At 42.6% G+C, this 26,858-nt stretch overlaps 1 protein-coding gene across 4 annotated transcripts; it reads right to left on the reverse strand.

The window, feature by feature from the left end:
* Nucleotides 1–703: 703 nt before the first annotated feature.
* arhgef1a (Rho guanine nucleotide exchange factor (GEF) 1a) lies at nt 704–26,408 on the reverse strand. 4 transcript variants are annotated; one of them, XM_041053244.1, is made up of 23 exons: nt 26,165–26,408; nt 18,338–18,500; nt 17,846–17,913; nt 16,137–16,200; nt 15,698–15,830; nt 14,200–14,309; nt 13,636–13,779; nt 13,155–13,405; nt 12,753–12,878; nt 11,954–12,071; nt 11,399–11,475; nt 11,006–11,177; nt 9,752–9,828; nt 9,428–9,600; nt 9,118–9,185; nt 7,969–8,157; nt 6,666–6,752; nt 6,322–6,371; nt 5,716–5,751; nt 5,554–5,604; nt 4,991–5,317; nt 4,676–4,844; nt 704–4,391 (listed from the first exon to the last, which is right to left on the reverse strand). In XM_041053244.1, the coding sequence occupies exons 1-23, from the start codon at nt 26,225–26,227 to the stop codon at nt 4,363–4,365; spliced, it is 2,745 nt and encodes a 914-aa protein (XP_040909178.1). In that variant the 5' UTR covers nt 26,228–26,408; the 3' UTR covers nt 704–4,362. The 4 variants fall into 4 exon arrangements, with proteins under 4 accessions (XP_040909178.1, XP_040909181.1, XP_040909180.1 ...); XM_041053247.1 differs by lacking the exon at nt 26,165–26,408 and adding an exon at nt 25,421–25,470; XM_041053246.1 differs by lacking the exon at nt 26,165–26,408 and adding an exon at nt 19,244–19,405.
* Nucleotides 26,409–26,858: the final 450 nt, after the last annotated feature.

Consider the following 26,858-nt stretch of genomic DNA (forward strand, 5'->3'; position numbering starts at 1 on the left):
TAAGTGTATCATCAATTGACCATCAATCTCAGCTTCTTCTCAGATCCCTGTCCACTTTAGATCTGACTTCATGCTGCTACTACGGACTTATAAAACTCTAAACGGGGCTTGTGGACAGTGGTGTTCTCAGAATACAGAGTTAAAAGACACCAGCAGCCTGCAGGGCTTTTTTTTCCCCCCCATCACTTGAACCATTTCCTTGCTGACATCAGACAGTGCTGAGGCCTTTGTGGGTTCCCCCTGCCTGTTGCTTTCATCCTTCTGGTGGGTTGGCCATAGTTTGAATATTCATTTAGCCGAATGAGTTCATGTCCATGTCAGTCCTGCCAACGAGCATGCTGTGAGCATTCTGAACATCCAAAGCTGTATGTCCAGCTCTCTGTCTCTCAGTCTTTGTCCCTTTCTCCTCCTTGACCTCCCTTTTCACCACCAAGATCTTTATCTTTTCAGATGATTCAACCTCACCTCTTGTCTGTCTCAGCCTGTGTGAATGGTGTCCTCTCTGTTTGAATAGTATTCTTGAGCCACTGCACCGCCGTGCCCCATATACTACTGTTATTTCTCCCTGTGCACATTATGAAATTACCGTCTCACCCATTAGGGCAAAGTCACCATGAGGCGTACCGCCAGGGAATGTATGCATGAATCAGCCAACTAGGAAATAAATTCTTTCGGATTTGCATATCAACACAATACATTCTGTATTACAATTTTTTTATTCTTCATTTAATAATACAATCCACATGAATGACAAAAGAGTGTGCAAAAAGTAAGTACAGTCCCTGTTTTAGGTTAGACCTTACACTGTCACATGACAAATACTGTTCTGCTGAATAAATAATACTTTATACTGCTTACAATATCTCATACATCTCATTATTATCTTGGCTTTGAACATTATTTGGCATCAACACTTTTCCTTATCCTGCCTTTTTTTTTTTTAGCAAGCAAAAGCTGTTTTATCGTATTCCAGAGAGGCCACTGACACTGTGGCCTTAAAATACATTCATATCAGAAAAGTACAATCTACAGTTGGGAAATTCTCATATGAGGATTACTGTGGAAAAAACTCACAATCTTTTGGCAGCCACGGAAACATTTGATTCTCAACTCAAACAGGCGCTCAGACCACTCTCCACCATATTCCCACCATATACAAAACTCCACGGTAAAGCTATGCCCTGAAGATAAGGTTACATTGATTTGGCAGGCGAGTTTAGGCTTGCCACCACCTTCTTGGTGACTGATAGAAAAAATTAGTATCATAGAATATGCAAACCCTGATAGATAGATAGATAGATAGATAGATAGATAGATAGATAGAGCAGACTGCAATCAGCCAGTGCTGACATTCAATAAAAGTTAGAACACAATAAGGCTAAAAGCTTATTTCTATTGCAGCCAGTAGAAAGGTTGACAGATCATGAAGACAGGTTGAAAAACATGCAAAACACCCAACCAAGATGACTACATTTTAAATCCCCTCGGAGTCGGCTATGGCTTCAGAGTCTGCAGCAGCAGCAGTGGTTGTTCAGAGAGAGAAAAGCAGCAACACACTCATTTCATCTGAAACCGATGAAGGAGGAGCATGAAGAGTCCATCGTCACGTGGCTGCTTTGACATCATTCCAATAAGTGTGTGAACTACAGGTGTGAACAACAAAGGAACCACAGAAGAACCGTCTCGCTCCAAGATTGTTCCTTTCATCTGGATCTTGGTTCAGTGTCAGTAGGAAGTTGCCCTCACTAAACAAAAGTTAGTTGTGTGACTTTAGTTCTCAACACAAGTTTCATTATTCATGTCCAAATATGGAATTATGGCATAACCTCTGCAAGTGATTGCTGAATTAGACAATGGGATAACAAAGTCTGTTACCAAACCACTGTTTGTTTCCTACCAACAGTCAGTGATGTCCTCCTTAAGCCCCACTAACCAAGCACTTTGCCTACCTAAACCATAGTGGTGGCATATCAGATAAAAAAAAAAAAAACCCAAAACCCATGAATCATTCTTATAACAGTCATTTCTAACGATTTCGGAAGGCACTGACCTCTGGACTGGTTTTTGGACTACTGATCAGAAAACAGGAGACAATGAGAAATGATACTTTGTTGTTTGGAGGACTGTTTGTCAGGGACAGCATCTGGATCATTGAAAGGTCACTACGCCCTCAGAATGTGCTAGAAGCGTCTCCTCCCAGCTTATTTAAAAAAAGGCAACAGAGGCACAACTGTAGGAGGCGTGGCCCCGTGACTATGTATAGATGTAGAGATGGGAGTCAGAGATAACTAGCCACTAGCTCTCTGCGTCTCTGCTGGAGAGACAGGGAGTCTGGTGGAGCTTTGACAGTCACCAGAAGAATATTTGTGGCCCTCTGAGTCACTGTGTGGATACCTGCTCTGTACAAGAGTCTCCCCAGTGTGTGTGTGTGTGTCTGTGGGGGAGTGTCAGTACATTACTGTTTATCACAATTGACAATACTCTTTGTCAGCCCATCATGGGCTCATGTGTTTTGTTCACATGCAGGTACAGAGGAATGAATCTTGTTCATGTACTTATCAAACTACACAATAACTTTCCTTATCAGACACCTTGTCAGTCTTGCTAACACCAGCACAACCAGCAGATATGTGTGAGAGACACAAACTGGGGCCACAGTTAGCCAGTGTTCTGCTTCTTATACTTGAATCAACAGTTAGTGAAGGGCCAGATAATAAACAGACAGACACAGTTTGCTCGGTTTGCAGCACGAAAAGCAGTTTTTCCCTCACAAAATTCAAATGTTTTTTTTTTTTTAACTCTGTTTTTGGTCTCCACCAGCTCCTGAGGGAAATACCTGGCTCTTTAGCTGCTAAATACTCCTCTATGTTCACCAGCTGCTCTCTGACTGTGTCTGTCTGCCGTTTGCTGCTGAGAATGGTATGTCTACCAGAAGAACCCAGCTGAAAACAACACCATGAGAGCGGTGAGAGTGAACCTGACCCCAAAGTTGTGGATAAACAATGCACTGAAACTCACTGTAAAGCTCCATAAAGCCAAGGGGAGCTGCAGATTCAGCTGATTATTCTCATGAGTGGTTCTTTTCACATTGTCACATTGTTTTCACATTCTCCTTTATTGTTATAAAAATACTGATAAAAGCTACTTTGAGCCTAAAATCAGAGGAGAGGGGAAGAAAAGCCTCTTCTTGATGCAGAGTAGCAGTAACATTAGTTCATACATGTTTAATGGAGCTGCCCGCTGTTATATTTATATTGCTTACATATTGTGAAGAGATGAGTTGCATCAGAGTTAGGAGTCTTGACAGACTCTTAACCCTAATGATGAAGGATTCCACCCCTCAGGGCTGACTTATTACAACAAGACAAAAAACAAAACAAAACCAAAACATCCACGTTCACATTAAAACCAATGGACAGCCACCTGGTGTGCATGTCTTGGGACTATGGGAGGAAGATGGGGGAGAATCCAGGCAAGCATGGGGAGACAACATGCAAACGCTGACTGGGGGATTCAAACCCAGAACCTTCTTGCTGCCCATAGATCTAAGATCACAGCTGATAATAAATCATTAAGATTCTTCTGGTAGGTATACAGACAGTAACTGCATAATTTAATAACATTCATTCTACTGTATTTTTGTAGGGTATGCTCATCATCAGCAACAGCCTACAGACAGGGCCCGTGGCCCTCTAACATCCTCTGCACGCCCCTGCTCCCAACCACTGCTGCATCTGTGCGTCAGCTTCGGATACTCTTGTACCCTCTCCATCTTTATGAAGTCTCATGGTCCTCACCATGTGCAACCATGCCGCATTAAACACAACCCGGGCCAAAATAGAGGCAGCTGTGGTGTCCACAGGTTCTGTTATAGGCGTGTTCATGCAGTTAGCCTTCACTGCATTTGTTGCGTTGAGGTTGGAGTCTGTGTTTTCAATCGAAACTGTTTGTTATTAATTACACATAGGATCAAATACCCCACACCTGAATTTCAAAATAATTCTATTATTGTAAGGTGGTACAGTTTTGGATCATTTAACATTTTCGTGACAGAGGGGGGGGGGGAGGGGGGTTACAGATTACAGATGCTTGTGTAGAAAACAACTGGAGCCCTAACCATCAGCCATATTGACCATATTAGCAATATCTGTTTTTCCACACCCCTTTAGTCAAGTGACGGAATTAAATAATGGAAATCCATACAATCCAAAAGCATAAGTGAAAAATAAAAACAACTCACTGTCACAAGCCAAGCCAAGCAGCTAAAATAAATATTAAGACTTGCAGAAAATATAGACATTGTTGGAGTCAGTCGGGTTTATATTAAAATCAAATGTGCTGTGCTGTGAGATACGCTGAGGATCAGACCTCCTCTGGAATATCCTGAAGATCTGAAAAAGAGAAAGCAAATAAAAAAATTTTAGTCCTTTCTTCCCCTAATGTGAGAAGAAAATGGCATTTCAGTGATGTCTTGATTGTAAAAATGTAAAATACATTTTACAGGTAAATCATTGTCTTTAACTTAGGGGATCCAAATAATGTGCCATGGGGACACTGGGGGACATCTGTTTTGCCAAACCTGATTGTAGTTTCCTGTGCAGCTTACTGAAGAGGAACCATTACCGCATGTAAAGTTCACAGTCATTGTGTGTGTGTGCGTGGTCTATAGTCTGACCTTTGGAGCTTTCAGATGCTGTCCCATCATCATCATCATCATCATCTGACGTCACGTCTACCTCCAAATCACTGCCATCATGTAGACCGTCTGACTGGTGGCGGACAGGTTCTTGCCTGGCCCGTGGGGCGTCAGCAGTGGTTATGACAGGTTGTTGCAGAGTCGCAGGCTACATCAGCAAGACAAGAGGACAAAGCTTATGGTAACCTTGTGGGCACCATATTACTGCTATCAGTTTGGGAAGACAAATTTAGACCAGAGTTGCATTTTGGAGTACGTTTGCAGAACGTTGAATTGCAGTTTCATTGTTCTTACCTGAGAAGCCTGCTCTCCCAGTTCCTGGGAGGCAGATGGAGCCACGCTGCAGACCTTCATGTGTCGGACCTGCCTCTCCAGCTTGGCCCGGGCCCTCTCGCTGTCCTTGAACCGGCTCTCGGCATCTCGCAGCCTCAGCAGCTCTTCCTGCAGCAGGCTGTGTTGTCTCTGCAAAAGAGCCAGCTCCCCGATGGTTGACCCCACACTGGCCTCCCGATTTCCACCGTCTCGCCAGTGGGGGCGCCACACTCCTCCTGCGGCTGGCACCGTGCTGTCCTGTGGCTGTAGCAGCAGCTCCAGGATGGAGTCTTGTTTGATGACAGCACCCTGCAGGACATGATAGAGAATCCAGTTTCAAAGATTTTACAAAATGAGGACTGACACACAAATTCCCAGCATCAGCTCTGACCCACCAAGGCTTGTGGCTACGTGGCTTCGCCTCACAGTTGCATCTAGTTCTGTGAGATATGAATTGAACAGACTGCTGTGTAGCATACTATGGGGTGTTATGTGCTGTTGTATACTATCTCAAGTGTGTTAAAGATGTAGAGAAACCTACTGACCTGGAGCGCATGGAGATAAACGCTGAGATTCACCAGCCTCTGACAGATCTCCTGTTAAACACAGGCGGCATACTTATTAGTTAAAGTCTGACACACACACACACACACACACACACACACACACACAAACACACTTTAAGAAACCATTACCTCCTTACTCACCGTGGGTGGCTGCCTGTCTTGATTCCTCATACATTCCTTTAAAAGGCAATAAAATATTTCACAAACAGAGGAGAGTCACATGACAATGACATGATACATTTGATACATTATAGTCATGAGGTATTAACAGTACTTCAGTACACTAGTTAAAATTCACACTTCCTTCTGGGCATCTATTCATGCGCAGTGTCATCTGGCATAGGATTTCAACCCCCTACCCCTTTTTTTAGCTCTGTTGTGAAGGGCCACCCCCGTCGAGGGCAGTCCAAGACTGGGGGTAGGGCCAAGGGTGGGGGGCGGGGGGGGGGGGGGGGGAAATTGGGACTGTCATCATAACAGTATAACAGTAGTATAACTGTATTAACTTTCAGCTAATCCTTTTTTTAATCACCTTATCATCTTCCAGTTATGTATGTATCCTATTGCCTCCACGTTCCCATGAAGTCTAGTGCACAGAACAGACCCATGCATGGCAACTACATTCATCTCAGTCTCAATCTCAATTAGTTTGTGGTAACTTGATTAAGTTTATCTATAATGTGAGCACAACAGAAACTACAGTGATGAATGTGTTTGAATGAGTTTCATCTGGGCCCACCAGCTCACCTTTGCTGCACAGAAATCGTGGGCTCCATTGACCAACAGATCCTGATTACCTGAGCACAGACAAAAAAAAAAAAAAAAAAAAACAGTAACTGAACAAATATCTGACTGATGATCTTCGCTGGATTATTTGGACCAGCTATTTACAGTGTGCATTTGGCTGGATTTCCAAATTGTCCGCCTCCACTTGTCCTGCCCACATGTCAAACATCCTCCCTTCAAATAACTCAGGTCTTCAGGGTGGGAAAATGATTTCTTTGTCATTTTGGACTGAAACCTGAATTGTGAGTCCAGTGAAACCTTATCCTGTCTTGTCGTATGAGAGATTGAATCTTAAGGGGACTCACAGGTTTCTACCACCTCCATGTGGCTGTGATGACACAGAAGAGGGATGTCCACACTGGAGCCCAGGAGGAGCTCACTCAACCTGTCCACTGCAGAAACACACACAGTTATTCAGATGGCATTACTGACGCAACAATTCATCTTCAATAAAACCAATTCAGCCACAGTAAAGCAGGTTGTTTGTCACTGGCCTCTAAAGCCACCCATGTGAGCGTGTGGTGGCACACAGGTACGACCTTTGACCTTTACAAAAAGGTTTCATATGAACATTTTCTCATCTGCTACCTCTTTGGTTAAAGTATGTTTAAGCAACTAAAACGACTTGGTTAATTTAAGGGAAAGATCCCGGACATAGTAAAAAGAATACAGTGTTTCTGTACAGCACACTACAGTCAGCACAGTTCACCAAAGACTGTGAGATGCAAGGAAATGGAACGGACCAATATAATTTATATAAATACACCCAATCATCGGACCTAAGCTCCTCCTAAGAGGTTTTGTGATGCCACATCATTGTGACACTGCTTCCTCCTTTACTTCTCAGAGAGGACAGTCATCATTCATGTGACCGCAAGCGCTCACTTGTTGGGAAATCGTTTTAACTAGAACACCAATGCAGTCGTTTTTTAGGATTTCATTCTTGTGTTGTACTAAACAGTACAAATTAGCATGTATAGAATATTAATTGGCTTGTAACTTAATCGACTACACTAAACCAGAATAGTTTGAAATGTGCCTTTACGATCTTATTTTAAAACTTCCGGTAGCTGGACATTCTGGCTTATTTTAAGAAAACCTATCAAGTTAAAATTATTAAAAAAAAAAAAAAGTGAATTAATGCTCATATCTAAAGTGTTTTCACATTTGAAAGTGTATTTTTCTAGTGTGTTATATTCATGGAGAAAACTAGCAGCAGTCTAATTCCAGTGGCACCATGTCAGCAGTTACCACCACAGCCTTGGATTATTCAAATACTTGTGTAGTCAACAAGAACCATTGTTCTATATTCATAGATTTATACAATACTTTTAAAGTGTAGTTGATTATTCCCTGCTCACTGGCCTGAGAAGGATGCCTCTGACTGGTTCAAACATTAGAAACATAGAAATCTGAATTCCTGTGGGCCACCAAGGGTGTGGTGCAGGAATCCACGGTGGGTGATTTATGTAGAGGATTCCAAGTCTCTTCCAAGTGTGACTGAACTCATCATTCCTCTTCTTCTGTGTTGCGACAAGTTTAAGTTTTAAGTGATTAAAAAATGTGATTTGAATTAAACAGTGAAAATGTAAAACTCCTGTGTGTTACCTTCAGCCGTGGCATCCAGTAGGAGTTTTTCTGCACGGGGAGCTTGAGGCGTGTCTGCCCTGAACAGGTAACGAGTGATGGCAGGCTGTAGGCTCTCCTGACCGCTTGTCACCTCTGCCAGCTCACAGAACAGAGTCACCCTCTCTTGCAGGAGCTCCAGCATTTCCCGGTCCTTCTGCTGGATGTCAGCTACGGGGGTCAAAGTGAGAATTGAATGAATTTTTGCATCAAACACAGATATACAGAGTCTCAAAACATGAGCACAGCAGCTGGCTGTTGGCTCAAGCTTTGCCTTGAACCATCCCCTAGTTAAGCTGCTATAGGTTTAGACTGCCAGGGACTTCCCATGATGCACCAGGCTCCTCTCTTCTTCTCTCTCTCTCTCTCCATCTGTTCTCATTCACATCCCATTAATACATGTGACTGACTCAGCTTCTTCTCTTTCCTGTAGTTCTGTTCTTCCTCCTCTCTCTCTTCTCTTCAGCTGTCGCTCTCTGCAGGTTCATCTGACTCCAGAGTCAGGATCTGCTGCTGTGAGCCACCTACTGCCCCATTATTAGACTGATTAATTATTATTATTAGTCCTATTATCTTTTCTTACTATCATTAGTTCTACTATTGCTATTTTGTATTATTAGTCTTATTACTAATCCTACTTTTATCTTTTTAGTCTTCTCCGTACTATAATGTGGAACCTGCACTGTGCTGTGTTCTCTTTTCTCCTGCTCTCTCTCTCTCTCTCTCTCTCTCTCTCTCTCTCTCTCTCTCTCTCTCTCTCTCTCTCTCTCTCTCTCCCACCATGAGTCTGGTTCTGTTCAAGGTTTCTACCTGTCAAAGGGATAATACGGTCTAAACCTGCTCTCTATGAAAAGGGTGTTAAAAATTATAAAAAAATATTATAAATATTATAAATTAAAGATTATAAATCAAATGGACTTGACCGTGCAAAACACACAGATTCTTAGCAACCAAGACTTCAGCGCGCAGCTGGATTTGCATCAGCACACCCTGTTCAACACATCAGTGGAGCTGAGGAAATAACGTCAGTGTGCTGAAGGAAAATTCCAGTTCACAGGTGAACCAGCACAAAAACAGAGACACATACAGAAAGATGTGTCATTAATGTGTCATTAATGTTTGTCTCCTGACCTTTGAGTCTCCTCAGATGGGCCTTGTGTTCAGTTTCTATTAGGGGGAACTCCTCTCTTGAAGGGCACCTGAAAGCACAGATCACACACATCCATATGTATCAGTGATGTGATGGACACGGATGTTTTTTTTTTTTTACTGTACATTTTTAAAGTTTTATTTTCGACTGCCGTAGCAAATGTTAATGATGCTACCAGGACAGAAAAACTATTTCAGTCATGGTCAATATGTGTGTTCATTTATGGCATGTGTGGCCGTGGGCTGCATTTTAACAGTAGGTTTGTGTGTGTGTGTTGGTGCGTTTGCCCACCTGCTGACAGTGCGCTGGATGTGGCGTATCCAGACATTCTTGTCCTCCTTGGAGGCAGCGTGGAACTCATACATCTCTGGAGGAGAGGAGTCGCTGATGAGGAACATGCCTCGCTCCTGATTGGCTATATCCCTCACTATCAGGTTCTGGAGGGACAGTACTGGAGGTTTGTCCTGGATCACGCATCAGTGGATTGTTCGTTGTTGGATATAATAATAAAGAGAGACAGAAGACAGCTGAGAGAACAATAGGTTGAATGGATGTTTTTTTCCTGTCATCTGTGAATTCTGTGCTCATGTAAGTGTGTGAGCCGCTTTTTCTTACCATATTTGGAAAGATGTACCTCTGGTCTTTCTCTTGCAGGAACACCAGAATGTCTGTCATCAATAGGACCTGTATATCTACACACACACACACACACACAAAGACACACATATACAACCACACATCAAAAACACAGTCAGGTTGTTGTCTGTGTTCCATCAAATACAGCTTCAGTGAGAATATATAGTCCCAAAACTCCCCCTCACTCCCCCTACACAATTATCAGAGCTGTATTAAGTTGCTACTAATGTGAACCCAACATTTCCTACTACTGCTGCTTCACATTAAAAGCATTCGACTGGCAAACACTTTGTATCTTTTAGTTACAGGAAAGTGCAAATGCAGTGGACAGTATTTGGCAAAAACACAGACAAGGCGTTGACATGCCAGTGATTTCACATTATTCCACTGATTTACATCAATGGCCCAGCAAAGGCGGGGATGAAGAGGGCTGCAAGCATCCACAACAGGCTTCCAAAAAGCAGATAATACATAAAGACAGAGAGAGGTGTCACTCATGTTGAATTCTGAGTTCTACAAGTCTCTGAATGAGTCAAAATATGGAGTGATTGCTGTCAACACCTCCATTGTTGTCAGTGCAACAAGACAGCAGCTGTGCCACTGGTAGCGTCTGCAAGCAGAGACTGGGGCAGCTGGATACACAGCTGGCTGCTGCAGCTGTCTGAGTTGGTGAATGAAGGGAAAGAGTGACGATACAACATCAGCTTCAAAGGCTGATTATCTGGTCTGGGCCAATAAACACTGGTATGATGTTAGCTTGTTATAGTAACCATGCTTTATTTCTAACCATTTCCATTATTCTGAAGCTGTGACTTAAGATTCCGCAGCTGCTCTTTATAGTTACATGATGGGCTTATAGTTGGTGGATAGCAGCAGTCTGTGCTGTATGGTGTAGGTTGTTGCCCTCTTCGATGTCAACAGGGGGCAGCCACAGCAGTAAGTACTGGCAGACTGCAGGTACCTTTATTTTTTTATATATATATATTTTTTACAGTTATTACGTGAGTATTTTGAGAGTTTGTTATTCGTTCATTAGCGTAGCAAGCTTGCAGCTATAATGGGGCCTGTACATGCATTTGTTACAATAGTAGTATGGTGTGGTGGCAATGACAAAAAGCCTTTGTGTGAGGGACTCAGTAAGCATTGTCAACTTAAAGTACTGTTTTCACGTGTAGCACGAGATTGACCCTGCAAGATATTGTTCCTTGCAGCACTACATCCTGTGTTGTGTACCTTTGAGCCTTGATCCTGGAGTTTTCCAGTAAAGGGTCCCTTCATGGACAAGTCTCCGGCGGAACAACTCTCCGGGCTTGAAAAGTCCACCATCCCTTACTCTGGCCTCAGCCCGTGGGTCCAACTTGGCCTGGATCTCTTGCAGCCGTTGTGTTTTCTCCAATTCCTCCATCTACCAACACAGAATAAGAGTCACAGTCCATTTGGAGTCCAAAAGGTTATTATTCAACATGAATGAACTAATTTGATATGGTTTAAATGGGATATCTATTTAACAAGAACCAATATAGTAGGAGACCTTACCAATCAATATTCCCATCTAACAATTTAGTGAGACACTCCATATAACTCCTACCGCTACAAATGACACAAATACAGAAAATACTTTGATACCTGCTGGTCTATTGAACTGAGAAGATCTCTGACCATCATGAGAGCCTGGGCCAGAAAGGAGGCTTCTTCTTCATCCTCTGGTGGAGAAACAAAGAAACTGTATTATGATAGAAGGCAAACACACAGTGTAGACAGAGGAGAACAGAAACATTATTTAGCCTCCGTTAACCGGACCAAAAGGTCTGCTGTATGAATGTACTATTGCTTTTAGAATGACTTTGGTTGATGACAGTTTCTTATGTACCAACAGTCACCAAACTAAAGTTTTTAAAGTACTGCAGTGGAACAGTTCCAGGTCCACTCTGACATTATTTCATGGCTCTGGTAACTGGAACACCAACTATTTTTGATGCTATTGGTGCACCAATACTACGTGAACAAGATTTGGGTCAGGAAGTAGCATATAAAACATTAAAAAATTAAAATGAATGACACGTTTCTTTTAAACTGCCAATCACATTTAGTGCAGGAGGAAAATGACATACAGAAAAACAGAATTTCTGTCTGGATGGTGCAAAGACTGATCGTAAAGCTGTTGTGACAGGGTAGACTCACCGATGGTGTTTTCCAGAATGCGCTGAACAAGGACAGGATACTTGGAGATCCGCTGAGTCACCAACAAGATGCACTCCTGAACTCCATGGCAACGAAGTAAGGGTCCTCGACTCACCCGCTGCCCATAGACAGAGAGAGACACACACACACAGAGGAACTCAGCACAAAACCCTGCATAAGGCCATGCTCCCAGGCCCTCACTGCTCTAGATTGTTGTGGGGTCTCTCTGCCTTTAGTTTCTTCTTCAGTGAGAGGATAGCAGCTCAGTCAGACCTGAGATCAGGTGCTTGGTTCAGCCAGTCAAGAATATTCCTCCTTTTCACCCTGAAAACCTCTTTGCTTTTGCCATATGTTTACAATCATTGTCCTGCAGGGCGTCAAAAAAGGCCTTGCACAGGTGCTGTCCAGGATGGAGGCAGACATGTTTCCTTGAGAAGACTCAAGGGTGGAGAAAAACAGGAACTGCTTTTATGACCAAAGCCACCACCTCATCTGTCAAACATAGTGCTGGTTCTGTTATGGCCTGGTCATGTATGGCCCCCGGTGGAACAGACGCACTGGCATTCATTGACAATATCACAGCTGTTTCAGCAAAACACATCAAAACTCGTGGGATGACATGTCATCGTTTGGCAGAATGACAATCTTAAACATACGAGCAAGGCCTGGGGGACGGGCCAGACTCAGAGCGGGTTCAGAAGTCCTGTGGATGTAACTTTAAAGTGACTTTCAGTGGGACATCAACATCAGGAGCTGAAATGAGCACTCCATACATTTCACATACTGTGTATACACTCACCCGTATAAAGCACTGAAACCTCTTGTCTCTCGCCAGCAGTTCCTTGTACAACTTAACAGCCTTTAAGTGGCGGCTACAGAACTCAGCGTAGGTCTTCCTCATGTCATCCGCACACTGGCCTGAGAACTGGCAACAAAACACACACACAAGTTTTGTCTGTGTGTGGACATGAGTGGGAAAACACGCACCAGAGTTAACTGAGCCTTTTGATAACCAGCTTTGAATTACAGGCCATCCAGGACAGCCAATGTTAGGCTCAGTGAAGCCAGATAACCAAAAGATATCCTGGATATGTTGAACTTGCTTTGTAGTACAGGTCTCTGGTATCAAATAAAAAAGGCAAAAGAACTAGAATAAAATGACTTTCTGAAATATCTGGTGTGTATATGTGAGAGCAGTCACCTGCTCTAGTAGTATGTCCCCCAGCTGGTGAATGGTGAAGTTGTGGCTGGATCCGGACTGCAGGCTGTTGTTGCGCCGCAAGAGCAGCTGTGCCAGGAAATGAGAATGTATCCTGATCAGCTGGTCCAGGCAGGGAAACATGGCATGCACGGTGCTGAACTCCAGCTGAAGCTCCTCCAGCATGCCTTGCCGAAACACCCGTTCCATGATGTGCAGCGTTCGCATGTGGTGCACCTCTGTCTGAATCAACTCTGAGAAGGACACATATCCATATCACACACAGAGAACACACGCACACATCAGAGTCATGGGCGTAGTAATCACTGAGTACATGCCGTTATAGGAAATGCCCTCCTGACAGTTTCAATTTGAATCACGTCTAAATGCAGTAAACGGTGTCCATGCAGTATTTCAGAATGGGTGCTGTCATGGAGAAACTATAAAAGCAATAAGCTACTGTTGAAGAACTGATGATGATCACCATAGATGACATCCTGCCTCTTGATGACATTTTTGCGATGTGTCTGCAAATAACTGCTGTCCACGGCCATGCTCCAGGAGTCTGCTTTAAAGTCCTGGCCCTCCAGCTCCAGCTCCTCCAACACTGAAGTATAGTAGTTGTCTCCTAAACAACAGAAAACCTTCAGCATGAAAATATACTATACTGAGCTCTTAAGGCATGAATAGAACACTTGATCTTTCTCTAAAATAACCAGGGTCTGCAAATCAAGGTTTAAGTCCCAGTGATATAACAATGAATCAAATGAATCCCCCCCTTTATAGTCAAAATCATGTTAAACCTAATAATAGATTAATTGTTAATATTTTTATTATTGAGTGAACTGAATCAGCTGTTCAACTCATCATTTCAAGTCCAAAGACAAAGACAAAGGCTCAAGCCAGAACAACTCATGGTTATAAGTTCAGAATGGAATTAACCTGAAACCAACAAAATTTACAGATTTACATTAGGTTCATGAGAGAAGATGGGGTGAGTTCATCCTGTGTGATGTTTCACATTGTACAAGTTTTAGTGCTCTAATACCGTCATCATTGAGGGACTCCACTGACATAGCTCTGGTCCTGAAGCTGAGGGAGTCTGTGGACTGGGACAGGATCCTGCGCAGCCCAAGGGGAGAGTCGTCATTCAGGGTCCTACAACGCACACACAGACACACATAATAAGCATTTCAAATATATCAGTTTCATTTTTAAAATCAGGAACAGTAACTATTTAAGAAAATATTACCTCAGCTACACTAAATATCAGTCATGTTTTTGCTCCTGTACATATTTTAAGAGGATGTCAACAGGTTTTAAAGACTCAAAGAACTAAATGACATTCACTTGTGTGTCATGTACTATTTATTCATGGTAGTATTTGACTCCCTCTGTTGCTATACTTTGAAACTGCAGTTTGCAGACAGTATACAAGACACCACATGTGGAAGGAATCAGCCTTTGGGCACTAAAGAGTATAGGAATAGGAACAATTCTTTAGTAATTCATTTTTGTCATTAATTTCACTTAAATCTCCAACACAGGCACTCTATGAAAGCTGACCCTGTGAAAGCCCCCCTGCCCAGGAGTCAGGCAACTCTGGAACCTGGTGGGCAGTCAGCTGTGATGCTGGGCAGCTAAGGCTCAGAGTTTCTATGCAGCTGAGAGAATTGATATCTTTGGGAGCCACGTTTTTATTTCACGTCGAAACAAGTTACAGAAATGACGTGCTGAAATAGTGAGACGAGTCCCCCCAGGAAAGGTGACTGGTGCAGACAGGGGTCTATCCACAACTGGCACTCAAGCTGGGAGCTAGCAGGCCAGAGACCAGCCCACTTGGAGGCAGGCTCGGAGGCTAGCGGGTGTGAAATCTAGCAGGCTGGGAGACAGTCTGTGGGGCTAGCAAGCCTGAAGCTAGCTGATGACTCAGGATTTCAGGTCAAATGACTGTAAAAACAGGCTGGTGGCAGGCAGGTCAGAAGCTAGCTGACTCAGGAGCAGGCACAGGTGGTGTACAGAGCACAGGCATAGAGAACCAAAACGCAGTGAAGTGGCTTTATTCAAAGCGTCGAGAACAAAAGTTTACAAGAAAGCTGGAAGGCAGGCAGGCAAGAACAGAAACCGATAACAGGAACAGGTTCCAGGCAGGTTGGCTAAGAACAGAAGTCTGAGAAAACCAGCACGAGAACATGAAGATTTCAGATGTGAATACAGATGATACAGCAATCTGGTGAAGAGCAGGTGGAACTGGCGGGTAGAAATACTGAAAGGACTGATGAGGAAATGGGGAACAGGTGTGTGATTGGGTGTGCTGAATCAGGTGACTGGATGGGGAAGAAAGTCAGATGGCAAAAAGAAGTCTGAGGCAGAATGGCCAAAATAAAAAGTGCAGAGACAAAAACTGGGACACAGAATTGTTTTCCTTGTTCACGTGATCCTAAAGTAGCACTCTGTTAGCGTAGCTTAGCCCTGTGACTTAGTTAGGGTTAAGAAATGGGGTTTACATTGGATTGCAGTTGCTGGTAGATAAAAGTGAGGCTCACCCTGAAATGTTGTTGGTGGAGACACTCTTGGACAGGGATAGGCCGGAGCGACCACGCCGGGATCCCAGCAGGGACTGTCTGAAGCTGTCCGAAGGGTAGATGGCCGAAGTTGGACGTTCACGCATTCCTGGAGCTTTGGAAGAAAAATATGTTGCAGGTAGAGGAGGGAGGACAAGACAAGAGAGTGACAGGAGATGTAGGAGGAAGAAGAGGAGAATAATGACAGCCAGAGCAGCATGTTTAGGAGGAAGATGAAAACAGAGTAGGAGGAAGAAGAGGAGATGATAATGTAGAAGAGAACGAAAAATTTTGAGGAAGAAGAGAATGTCAAGCAGAAAGGATGAAAGAACAGAAAAACAAGAGTGGCAAAGGGAGAAACGGTTGTGGTAGGAGGAGACTGAATATGTTCAAACACTATATGTAGAAGAAAAGTTCTCACTTTTGTTGCGAAGTGTGACATTCTGCAAGGCTGAGTTATTCCTCAACAGGACCGTCTTCTGCTGCTGTGTTAATAAAGTACAAAAATAAGAATGAATGTACGATAGAATACTACTTTTTTAAAAAATCCTTACAGTTTGAGCCATACATTGATTTAATAGCTCACTGTAACCTCACACGGCGTTTGAAGCAGCATACAGGGCGACTGTGATGAGATGCTGGCGGCTGACATTATTAGGTTATTACGGGACCTGAAGTGAGCCAAGAATACAAAACTGATAGTGAAAATGTCTTTTTAATGCAATGAGCATCGGGCAGAGCATCAAGCGAGGTGACAGCAGAATGGAGTACAGGATTAAGCCTGTTTGATTAGGATGTAAAAAAGTTCCAGTGTGTTCAGTAAGTCGCTTGCTAAAACCTTAAACTGGCATTTATTTATTTATTTTATGTTTATTTGTATAGGGACAAGTATATAGCATGAAGCCCGATGAACAATAAAATACACATACAACACAACAACACTGAAACACAAAAGAATTTCAAACAGCGATCATTTGATAATTGTTCAGAAGACTTGAACTTGATGTATCAGAAGCAAAATCTAAACCACCCCTGTCCTTTTTTGGATGGATCACAATACTGGGACCATCTATAAACTTGAATGTCTGTCCCGGACTGACCGACTGAGTGATGAAGTTACACCACTGATCAGCCGAGTGTGGGCGTTTTCCTGTTGGCCCCTTGCTCTTTCAAAATGAATAGGTGTGAACGGTTTCTCTTCCTTCCACGGACAACACCCCTCATCTCATTCAACTGATCGCACAGCAGCTGAAACTGATGTGAAACAATGAAAGAAGAGGAGAGATAAAGATCTGAAACTAACTTGCACTAATAAAACGCGATGACGTCAGGGATGTGCTGATTAGCACCCTGACAACATTTAGCAACTTTTCAAGCTTTAGCTATTTTCCATTGAAAGTAGTGGGAAATGGAAAGTACAGTGGTTTTACTACAGTTTTCAGCCACATCCTCAACGTGGACATTAACCACTGCGTATTGCCAGCCACATACTAGGTTATGATGTAGTCTTATTCTATAGGAAGTAGAAAAGGTTCATCATGTCTCGGGTGGAGTTTGGTTTTTCTCTCATGATTGTCAACGTTCGTCTCTGTCAGCTCAAAAATCACACGGTGTAAAGGGTGTTTAGAAGAAAGTACTGTCACTAACACTGAAGTATAACTTTAATTGACAAATGTTTAACTCTCGGACAAATGTTTAATTGTTTAACTGTTTTTCCCCACTACCTCATTTCAGCATCTCTTTTTTATGTTTGCACTACAACATGCACTATTTTCTCAACAGTCTGAATATATATATATGTATATAGTTATAGAGTTATCTTCTTTTGCACTGCCCACATTCAGACTGACCCATTGCACCATTGGTAACTGTGAAAAAAAAAAAAAGTTGTTGTTCCGTTGGTTGTGTTGTTGTTGTTGTTGTTGTACTGCATGAGAGCAAAGAAAAACCAGAGTCAAATTCTTTGTTTGTATGCACAAACTTGGCCTTGTGATTCTGATTCTAATTCTCTGTTTAGATTCAGTCTCTAAGTGAAGATGGGAAACAATACAACAGCGTAGATCTTGGACATACTCGTAACCTCTGTCAATACTTAGACTTGTGTTGAGTTGTGTGTGGTCTGTGTCTTACCCTCAGTTTCATTTTGGCACAGTTTGGCAAAGTGTCTCGACAGCGGTTGTGGATGGTGACATTGCATGCTGGGAAAAAAAGACACAAAAGCAAACATAAAGAACACCAACATGTCATATCTTTTTTGCTCTGTCCTCGGTTTCAGGATTACAGCAACTTCTGACCAAAAAAAAAAAAGAATACCCTTTCACCTACTATTTATGTGTGTGTGTGTGTGTGTGTGTGTGTGTGTGTGTGTGTGTGTGTGTGTGTGTGTGTGTGTGCACTTGTACATCTGTCTAAACATAGACTAAGTCCTCACAACTTTAAAGGTCTGTTTGAGGGTTAAGTCCAGGTTAGAACTGGGTTTTGGTTAGGGTGTCCTCACAAAGATATATGTACATGTATGTGAGCATGTGCTCTCAAAATAGCTTTGCTTTGACAGAGATATTGAGATCACACACATGCACTTTGTTTTGCAGTTCTGCCGATAGCAGTAACTGTGTTACTTACTAGGGCAGCTGAGTGCCTCCTTGGCGGTAATACTCTTGTTGCATGCTGTGCAGAGTGTGGTTCCTGATACTGTCAGTGAGGTGAAGAGGTGACCGTTGCTGTAACGTGCCTCCCTTTCCCTCGCTGCCTTCTCTCGCTCCCTCATGCGCTCTCTTTCTTTATTCTGAAAAAGAAACAGAACATCATGATTGCTTGAGCCTCGTAACTGGAGCAGAGATGACAGTCACTGAAGGGATGGCTGACCTATCGCTCTCAAAGCTGTATTACGAGAGTGAATACGTAGTTGTGCCTTTTGTTACTGCTGAGCTGCAGTTCAGGAAACTGCTGGAAGAATCAGTGTTTTGGGGTGGTCGTGCTCATGACTGCTCCTCAGCTGTTGTGTTGTAGAAGACTGGCTTTTACTTAGCCACAGACTTTAGATGATGTTGTATCTGATTTGTTCTTTGGGGTAGCAGTTCTCTTAGAGTCTATATCTACTATTTTTTTTTAATCCACTGCACATACAATAGATGTGGAGGCGGATTTAGCAGCTGTAAAACCAGCCTCAGAGCAGTAACCAATAGACAATGCCAGTTATTGCTATTGTTGAAATGTACTGATCAAACAAGTATTACAAAGGGCAAGGAGTGCTTCAGCACCAGGACCAAATATCAGACCTTACAAAGTTTATAAGAACTATCCAATAGTACTGAAGCTGCTCTGGAACTACCTTCTCAACAACAAATACATGGACAGATAGCTAGAAAGCAGGCGTCTCAAGATTCCCCTGCTGCATCGAGCAAGCATCCATGATCTGAGAGTAAATTCAGTCAGTCAAGCGTGGAAAGTCAGATCTTCATGTGATCTTCTGTGGATCTGTTCCCGACCAGCTCACCACATTTGCCCTTGAGTTTTTCACATGCCTACCTGCATCCAGAACTTTGTAACCAACTCCTTCAGCAACTTCCAATGGGGTGCTCATTCTCTCCCATTCCACTTACAGCAGCCTTTGAAATAATCCTGATCAGTGGAAAAGTCAGAGCCCAGTCAGGCCATTGACTACCAGTCTTACAATGTTACCACCCTCCAAACAGCAGCATGCACTATCTGACTCCTGAAAAGGTTTCAGGAACTCACTTTTTGGGCCAGGGCGAAAATAAAACCAACCGAGTCTCACATCCTTTCAATTATAAAAGGAACCAGGAATGACCGCATCTCTTTTTCAGTCAACGGAGAAAAAATCCAATTGTTGGTGGAGCAACCAGTGTGGACTCTAGGGAGGGTGTACATGGCAAACCTGTCAGATAAACACATGACTGACTCCATCACAGAACTCTCCGGTGGTCATAGGGTCCTAGGGTCCTAGGGTCAGCTGCAAGAGGTAGCAGGAAGACATACCTGTCGCTGCTCCTGATAATGGAGCTGATGACGCTGCAGTTGGCCCAATGGCAACATCGGATGTGTCAGGCAGCAAGGTCCAACAGGTTGCCAATACCTGTGCTTATAACTATAGAACTCCATTACTCTATAACTCTTGTGTTTAACAGTGGTTCAGACAGTTGTGCATAGAGTGTAGGCAGTTAAGAAATTAAGCATTAATCAAAATACCATGTGTTGTGTTTGAATTTAAGAGAGGAAAAGGATGTATGCTCCAGGTCATTTCCGGACATTTTGGTGCCCTGACGTGGGACGTTCCGTTGCATGAAGGTCTGGACATCCTGTGTATCAGTCTGGGACATCATTACTTCCCTTTAATTTCAGGAGGTAGATCACTGTTTCTCATTATAAGCTACTTTTGTAAACCTTTCTGACTTTCTGACCTGCACACAGTGTCCATATCCTAGTTAAGAGTCTTATCCATGGAGTGAATCCTATGATGTTTGTATAGAACATGACATAGCCTGGTGATTTATATACTGCTATGATACTGATTTTGATATGATATTGATTCTTTGATTGATTCTTATTCAGCAATGTGAGCAAATGATATTTGGAGTCATAAAACAAGCAGCAGCCAGCAGGTGTCACTGACTTCTACAGTCTGTCTCTAGTCGTCTCTCAGCATTGGGTATTTAGTTCACAGTGAGCAGTGGGGTTTTTATTTCAATCTAAAGCAAACATTGGATGTCAGTGAGACTTTTAGAAGTAGTAAAGGTGTCTGAAATGAATTTCAAAAGATTTCCTACTCCTCCTTGGCACCCCATCAGCTGGTGGCTCCCTATTCGACCGTTAAACTCACCAGTGAATCAAAAAGGCCTTGAATAACGCTGGAGAACCACTGCAGCGCAGCGAGGTATATTGAACCTCGTCATTCCTCCATGGGCCTTTGCAAGCAAGACCAAGGCTTCTGTGTCTCTACATTGCAGTTGTGCCAGTGTTGGTATAATGTGTTAGTTCGTTTTGTCAGCGCATACATTATATATATTGCATAACCTATTAAATCTAATCAGGATCAGTCATCACAAGGAATCTGACTCAGCATTTAAACGCACACCGTGTTTATTCTGAATGCCACGTGTATGTTCCAGAAGCCTAACTTCAAAACAGCTCAGTTTGGAAGTCTGGTCTGTATGATCACATGTGATCTCCTTCCAATAAAGTCACACTGTCATTTTCCTGTTTGTGCTGTTTTTCTTTGTTTCCAGCTGAAGGTTGCTACTCAGAAAAGAAGAAGTTTTCATGATGATCACATGAGCACAGCTGTAAAAGCAGAAGTGAGAGTGGACAGATGGCTACAGCTCAACTGTGGATGGTCTCTAACCTTTGATGACATTTATATGGAATCAAAGAAAATAGTTCAGGCATTAAGAAAATGATGTGGAATATTATTGATCTTGAAGCTTTCCTTGCTACTACTATCCCTAATAGCAGTATCACTAGTGGCAGTAGTTGTGGTGGAAGTATAATTAGTATTGTAGTTAGAGTAGCTGTGGCCTGTTCAGGGATGTTCGTCCATTTCATGTCTCTGGATCTCATGTTTGGCTAACGGGATGCTCATTAGTGCCTTCTAGTGACAGCTGGACCCAAATATCAACCTCATGGCTGAAAATATCAACCTTGTGGTTTATATTTCAACAGCTGTCGCCTACCTCTCAGCTTCCCATCTCTCAGTTCACATGACATGTCTGAAACAACAGCATAATGGCTTCGATAATGGCCTGGCACAGCAGCAACATCCATACATCCATTGTTTCTACTGTTGCCTACTTGCCTTTGCTACCCTCATCTCCGCTACCCCCTTCACCGGTCTCCTTAAACTCTTCTCACTCATTCGGGGGGAAGGGAAACTGGATATAACTACCCTATGGATCTTTCAGTCCACATGCTTGGAAAAGGAAGCTGCTACCATGCTTTGGACCCAATCATTCATCTTCTATACCGCTTGATCTGTCAGGGTCGCAGGGAGCTGGAGCATATCCCATCTGACTACGGGAGAGAAGCTGGGTACACCCTGGACTGGTCAGCAGTCAATCTCTGGGCTGATACACAGAGACAGACAACCACACACACACACAGACACACTCACACCTAGGGACAAATTACAGTAGCCAATTAATCTAATGTGGGAAGAAACCGGCCCAGACCTGGAACCCTCTTGCTGTGAGGCGGCAGTGCTAACCACTACGCCACCGTGCTGCCCAATCCTCTGCACTTATAATAAGACTCATCTCTCTCCCGTGTGCGGTCTGAGTTCAGAGTAATCAAATGCTGCAGAATCCCACCTATGAATTGCTCTGAGAGATATTCCATGACTATAAATAATCCTACCTTAGAACAGGATTTGAGTGTTATTTTCGAAGCCTTTACCAACATTCCTGATTTAACCACATTAAAACCTATTTTTGATGCCATTTGAAATGCATCTATAAGTTGGGGAGTGTTTGATTAAAACAGATTATTTACATTTGAAGCAGTTTTCTGTTCTGTCTGAGCATTTACTCAGAACCATCATATTTCAGCAGCAAAGTCACAGTTTGGTCTAGAAACTGTGGTTCTGCAATGTTTGTTCTCAAGACAAAGTCAGACATATTTTCCACAAAAATACACAAACTCTCTTTGCACTGCCTCATCTGAATAAACCTCCCACTGGTCTGTTCCTGTCCCCCTACAGGTACACCCTGTCCTCTGCTCTGGGCGCATAGAAAATCTCAAGGTCAGAAAAATACCCAAACCAGCACTGGAGAACCACCTTTCACAAAAACGATAGTAGGAGAAATGAATTAAGAAAATTCTCTAACTTTCTGTCAAAGTGTAGTCAGCACTGCACAGTTCAGGAGCCGGTTGTCAATAATCACTGATCCAACTCCACACAGGAAAGCTATAAACAGACAACATCACAACACAATATGAAAACAGTGCACAGCTCTTTTATTGTAAACTGGTCAGCTTTAACAGTGCACAGTGATAGGACGACAGACTAACGGTCGCTGTGATATTATTGCCTAGAAAAATCAGACACTCACTGTTGAGAGTCATAATCAATAACTAGGGGCTTCTATCTCTCCCACTCTCTCTCTCTCTCTCTGCTGTCTCTTGCTTGCTCTCTCACCCAATTAATATCCATTTGCTAATGCATACAAATAACAACCAGCAAGCCAAGTCATTTATAAAAAGCTCTAGCATGATATATTCATGACCATTTTTTTGGGGAAGGCTTAACGTCCCATAGCCTCTCATTGGCGCTGCCTCTGAACAAGACCTCTATGTTAGATTTGGCCTGTTTACCTGTTGTAGCGAGCTGAGATATTGTTCATCAGCCAGGGACCATGACAGCTTTAAAAGAGGTTTTTGTCAGCTATGATTGAGGAAACCTGATATGCAGTATCTTTATAAGTCGCTTAGGTGTGATCAGAGTTTGAGAGTTTACAACTGTTGAAACTGTTGGTCCTGACAGAATCATTCCGGTTTCACCGCTGCAGTTTGGTTTCTGCAAGGACAACATGTCTATCCTGCAGTCCTTTAATACGCTTATTGACATCAAGCATCAATCTGAGACATCTTCCCTCTCATCCGCCACTGACCCTTCCCATCGCCACAGTGCCTCTTGCAGCCTCTGCTTGTGCCAATGCCCTCCAGAACCAAGCATCAGGCAGGCAACTGTCTCCTTTTATCTGCCCCTTCTGCTGGAACTGTCTCCCAAGACTCTTTCTCCATATGTAAAACGTCACTCAAAGCTCAAAAGGCATCACTTTCTTATTTTATGTGGAAGTAAATTCATCATTAGTTGTTTTTTTCAGTGTTTTTCAGTAATAAGAATGATGTGTAATGACTTATGAATTATTATAAATTATTGTTGTTATTGCGCACAGGTGTGTGCTGTATGTGTGCATTTGCCATTTGTGTGTTAGGTGTTCCACTTTGAGGACAACTGGAAACTGCTGTGAGGATGGAAGTGGTTCATTAACCCAGATCGATTCCTACGGGGCAGCATAGCACCCTGGGTAATTTAAGTTTAGCCGTCCTGACCAAGATATTACCGACAACGCCACACAGACTGACTGAAGAAATGAAAAAAAAAAAACAGATATAAATGTATACAAACAGGCTGTGGGCAACTGTTTCCAGTACCTCTCTATGTGCAGAGCTTTTTGATTTTATTTTCTTATATCTATTTCTTTTTTTTTTTTTTTTTTTTTTTTTTTTAGTTTTTTTGGATATGATATATATTTAAATACTTTATATAATAATCTGTGGGGTGTTCAGGTTGCCCCACACATACAGGAGATGCTTATGCAGTCATCCATCATTGCCGCTCTATTCCACATGGTAGAATTTTAAGTATTTTTGCTTTGATGCACCACATCTACTCTTACATTTTTTTATCCAGTCTTTTCCAAAATTGATACATATAATAGGACCTGTTGCACATAGATATGGTCTGCTGTACATAAAGATCCATGACTCTTGAACACATTGTGTAATAATATGAAAACTGACACAAGCATGCATTAGCTCCAAGCAAAAGCTTGCCTGGAGGTGGCATGACTGCAACATGATTAATAAAAATGACCATGACTGTTCATGAGAATTTATGAACAGTTCAAGATATAATTTACAATAACACTCAAACTCAAAATGATTTGGATGATTTTTTTTGTTGATGGTGAACAGAGAGCTGAAAAGAGTGTCTGAAAGGTGCGTTGTGACAAATGGCAACATGAATCAGGGGGTTTCGTAAAGAGTGAGTGTTTGCGCTTGTATCTAGGTGTAGTGTGTAAAGTGCAGAATCTCTTTAAGAGACAGCTGGATCAGCTTGGAGGTACTCCACATCCTCTTCTTTTGCAAGAACTGGGTCCTGCTAATGAGAAACCCATCTGCCATTTGAATAGAGTTTGATTATGGAGGGTTAGAAACTCCATTATCTAATTTTGAAACACTTCCATAGGAGCTCACCTCAGTGCGTGCATGTGTGTGTGTGGGAGGAGTGTCTGGTGTGGCTCATCCTCACACAGCTCTGCAAAGATTCCTTTGTTAACTGGACAAGCTTTAATAAACTGATTATTTGTACCCAAGTCTATAAGGCTGTATTCAGTTCCCCAGACAGGTGTTTGCTCACCAGTCAATCTATCATGCAGTGAAACTATATGCAGTAGGGTGTCTTCAAATGGCTACTGAGGCCCTTATTTTCTCCCATCATTTTTATACTTTTCATTGTGAAACAAGCATCAGCTACAAAGTAGCACAGTCTTAAATTTGCTAGCAACCTTTTTTTCTGCAGTACAGTTTGATAGGCATTTCCCAGATGTTGTGTGGATTTTCTTTTTTTTTTTTTTGTTTGCATAATAAGGAGAGAGAGCTCAGAGTTCAACAGTTGTCTGCTCTGGGTTCTTGCAAAATGCTCCCTAATGGTCTCTGGCCTAATTGCCATCACAAGTTTCTTTTTGCACCACAAATGACAACATTAGCCCTGATGTTGTCCACTTGCCAAGCTCAGTATTAACTGTCCTGGCAAAGACACATTCAGCATTTTCACCTTGTTGATGCTTGGTCTTTGTTCCATTTGCTCATTGGCTGTTTTAATTACAGACTTTTGTAATGCAGGGCAATGCTATTTAGCTAGCAAGCTACACTAAACAGAGCGAAGGCTGTATGAAAATGGCTTACGCTCACATCTGCACTGCGCCCTCATCCTCACAAGATTCATACAAGTGTATGTACCTGCAGTTAAAGAAATAAAAAATATGTGTCAGGTCCAACAGAAGCTCAGGAGTGCAGCAGGTGTAGATTGGGTGTAGCTGATGGATCACATGCAAATTGCAAATTGTGTAACTTTAGTGAATCCAGCACATCATATGATGAGCCTGTGCTCACATGAGTGAACATTAGAAGCATTTTGAGGCCTACTACATTCTCAAAGAAAGCAGTAATATCACACACACATACACACACCCACTGCCATTTCTATGGCAACAGTTGCTATACTCAAATATCCAGTGAGAAAGCACACTGTGTACAAGCAAACATATATACACCACCTACATTTACAAATACACGCAGCATTATCCTGCCTCTCCTGATCAGAAGTGATGTGGAATCAGTGGACTACATCGGGGCCTTTGGTCTGAGAGGCCTGAGCTCCTGTCATAAAGAGCAGGGCTCTGTGTCACACTGAGGTAATGCTCTGTGGCTGAGAGTACAAGAACAGGGAATATGACACTGAGATATAAAAAGAGCGTGGAAGTGACAAGTGACAGAGGAAATGAAATGATCGCAGTACGACTTGTTGTTACATATCTACATATCCACTACACTAACATATAGTCTGAAAGTGAAGCTTTTCTTCCTCTGATCAGTGTTGTCACACCATTTTACACAAAAGTGGTGGTTGTTCGGATGATGCCAACTCACCCGTAGGTTGATCTCCCTCATCCTCTCTTGTCGCAGTTTCGACAGACTGGCAACTCTTGACATTGTGACAGCTGTTATGTTTTGTCACAATGGCAGATTCAAAAAGGCGGTCAGCAGAAGTCAGAGAAATTCAGATATCCAGCATTAAGGTTTGGAAGCTTCTCTTCTCTCTGGATGCTGCAGGTCCCTACCAAAGAGAAAAAAAACAGAAAAAATCTTTCCTCACTGGCCAACTGCAATGTGCTTCTGCTTCTAGTGAAGAGGCTGTTCCTGTGAGAAATCTGACTTCTGAATCATCACCGCCCCCTCACACACACACACACACACTCACACACACACACTCACATGCACACAGTGTTCAGCTGTCTGTGAATGCTTGACATAGACTATCAGTTGCTCTTCGCTACATCCCAACATGAAACCGTTTACAAAAATCCTCATATTTACAGTAACTATTCGCACTGAGACAAAGGCTTGTAAAGCTTAAAGGCTCATATCACCTTGTCAGTTTATCAAAACTTTTATAATACCAATATTCTATTTTTTTTTTTTTTTTTGGCAGCATGATGTGCTGTTACCATGGCGCAAACTCAAACTGCAACACAAGCACCTGAAGCTGTTTGGTAGGCGAGCAGGTCATATCATTGAAATGTGGGGCCTGACAGGTGAGTTCAGTCTGCTGTACAGTTATTAT

Source organism: Toxotes jaculatrix, chromosome 13 (assembly GCF_017976425.1).
Source record: "Toxotes jaculatrix isolate fToxJac2 chromosome 13, fToxJac2.pri, whole genome shotgun sequence".
NCBI classification, from domain to species: domain Eukaryota; kingdom Metazoa; phylum Chordata; class Actinopteri; family Toxotidae; genus Toxotes; species Toxotes jaculatrix.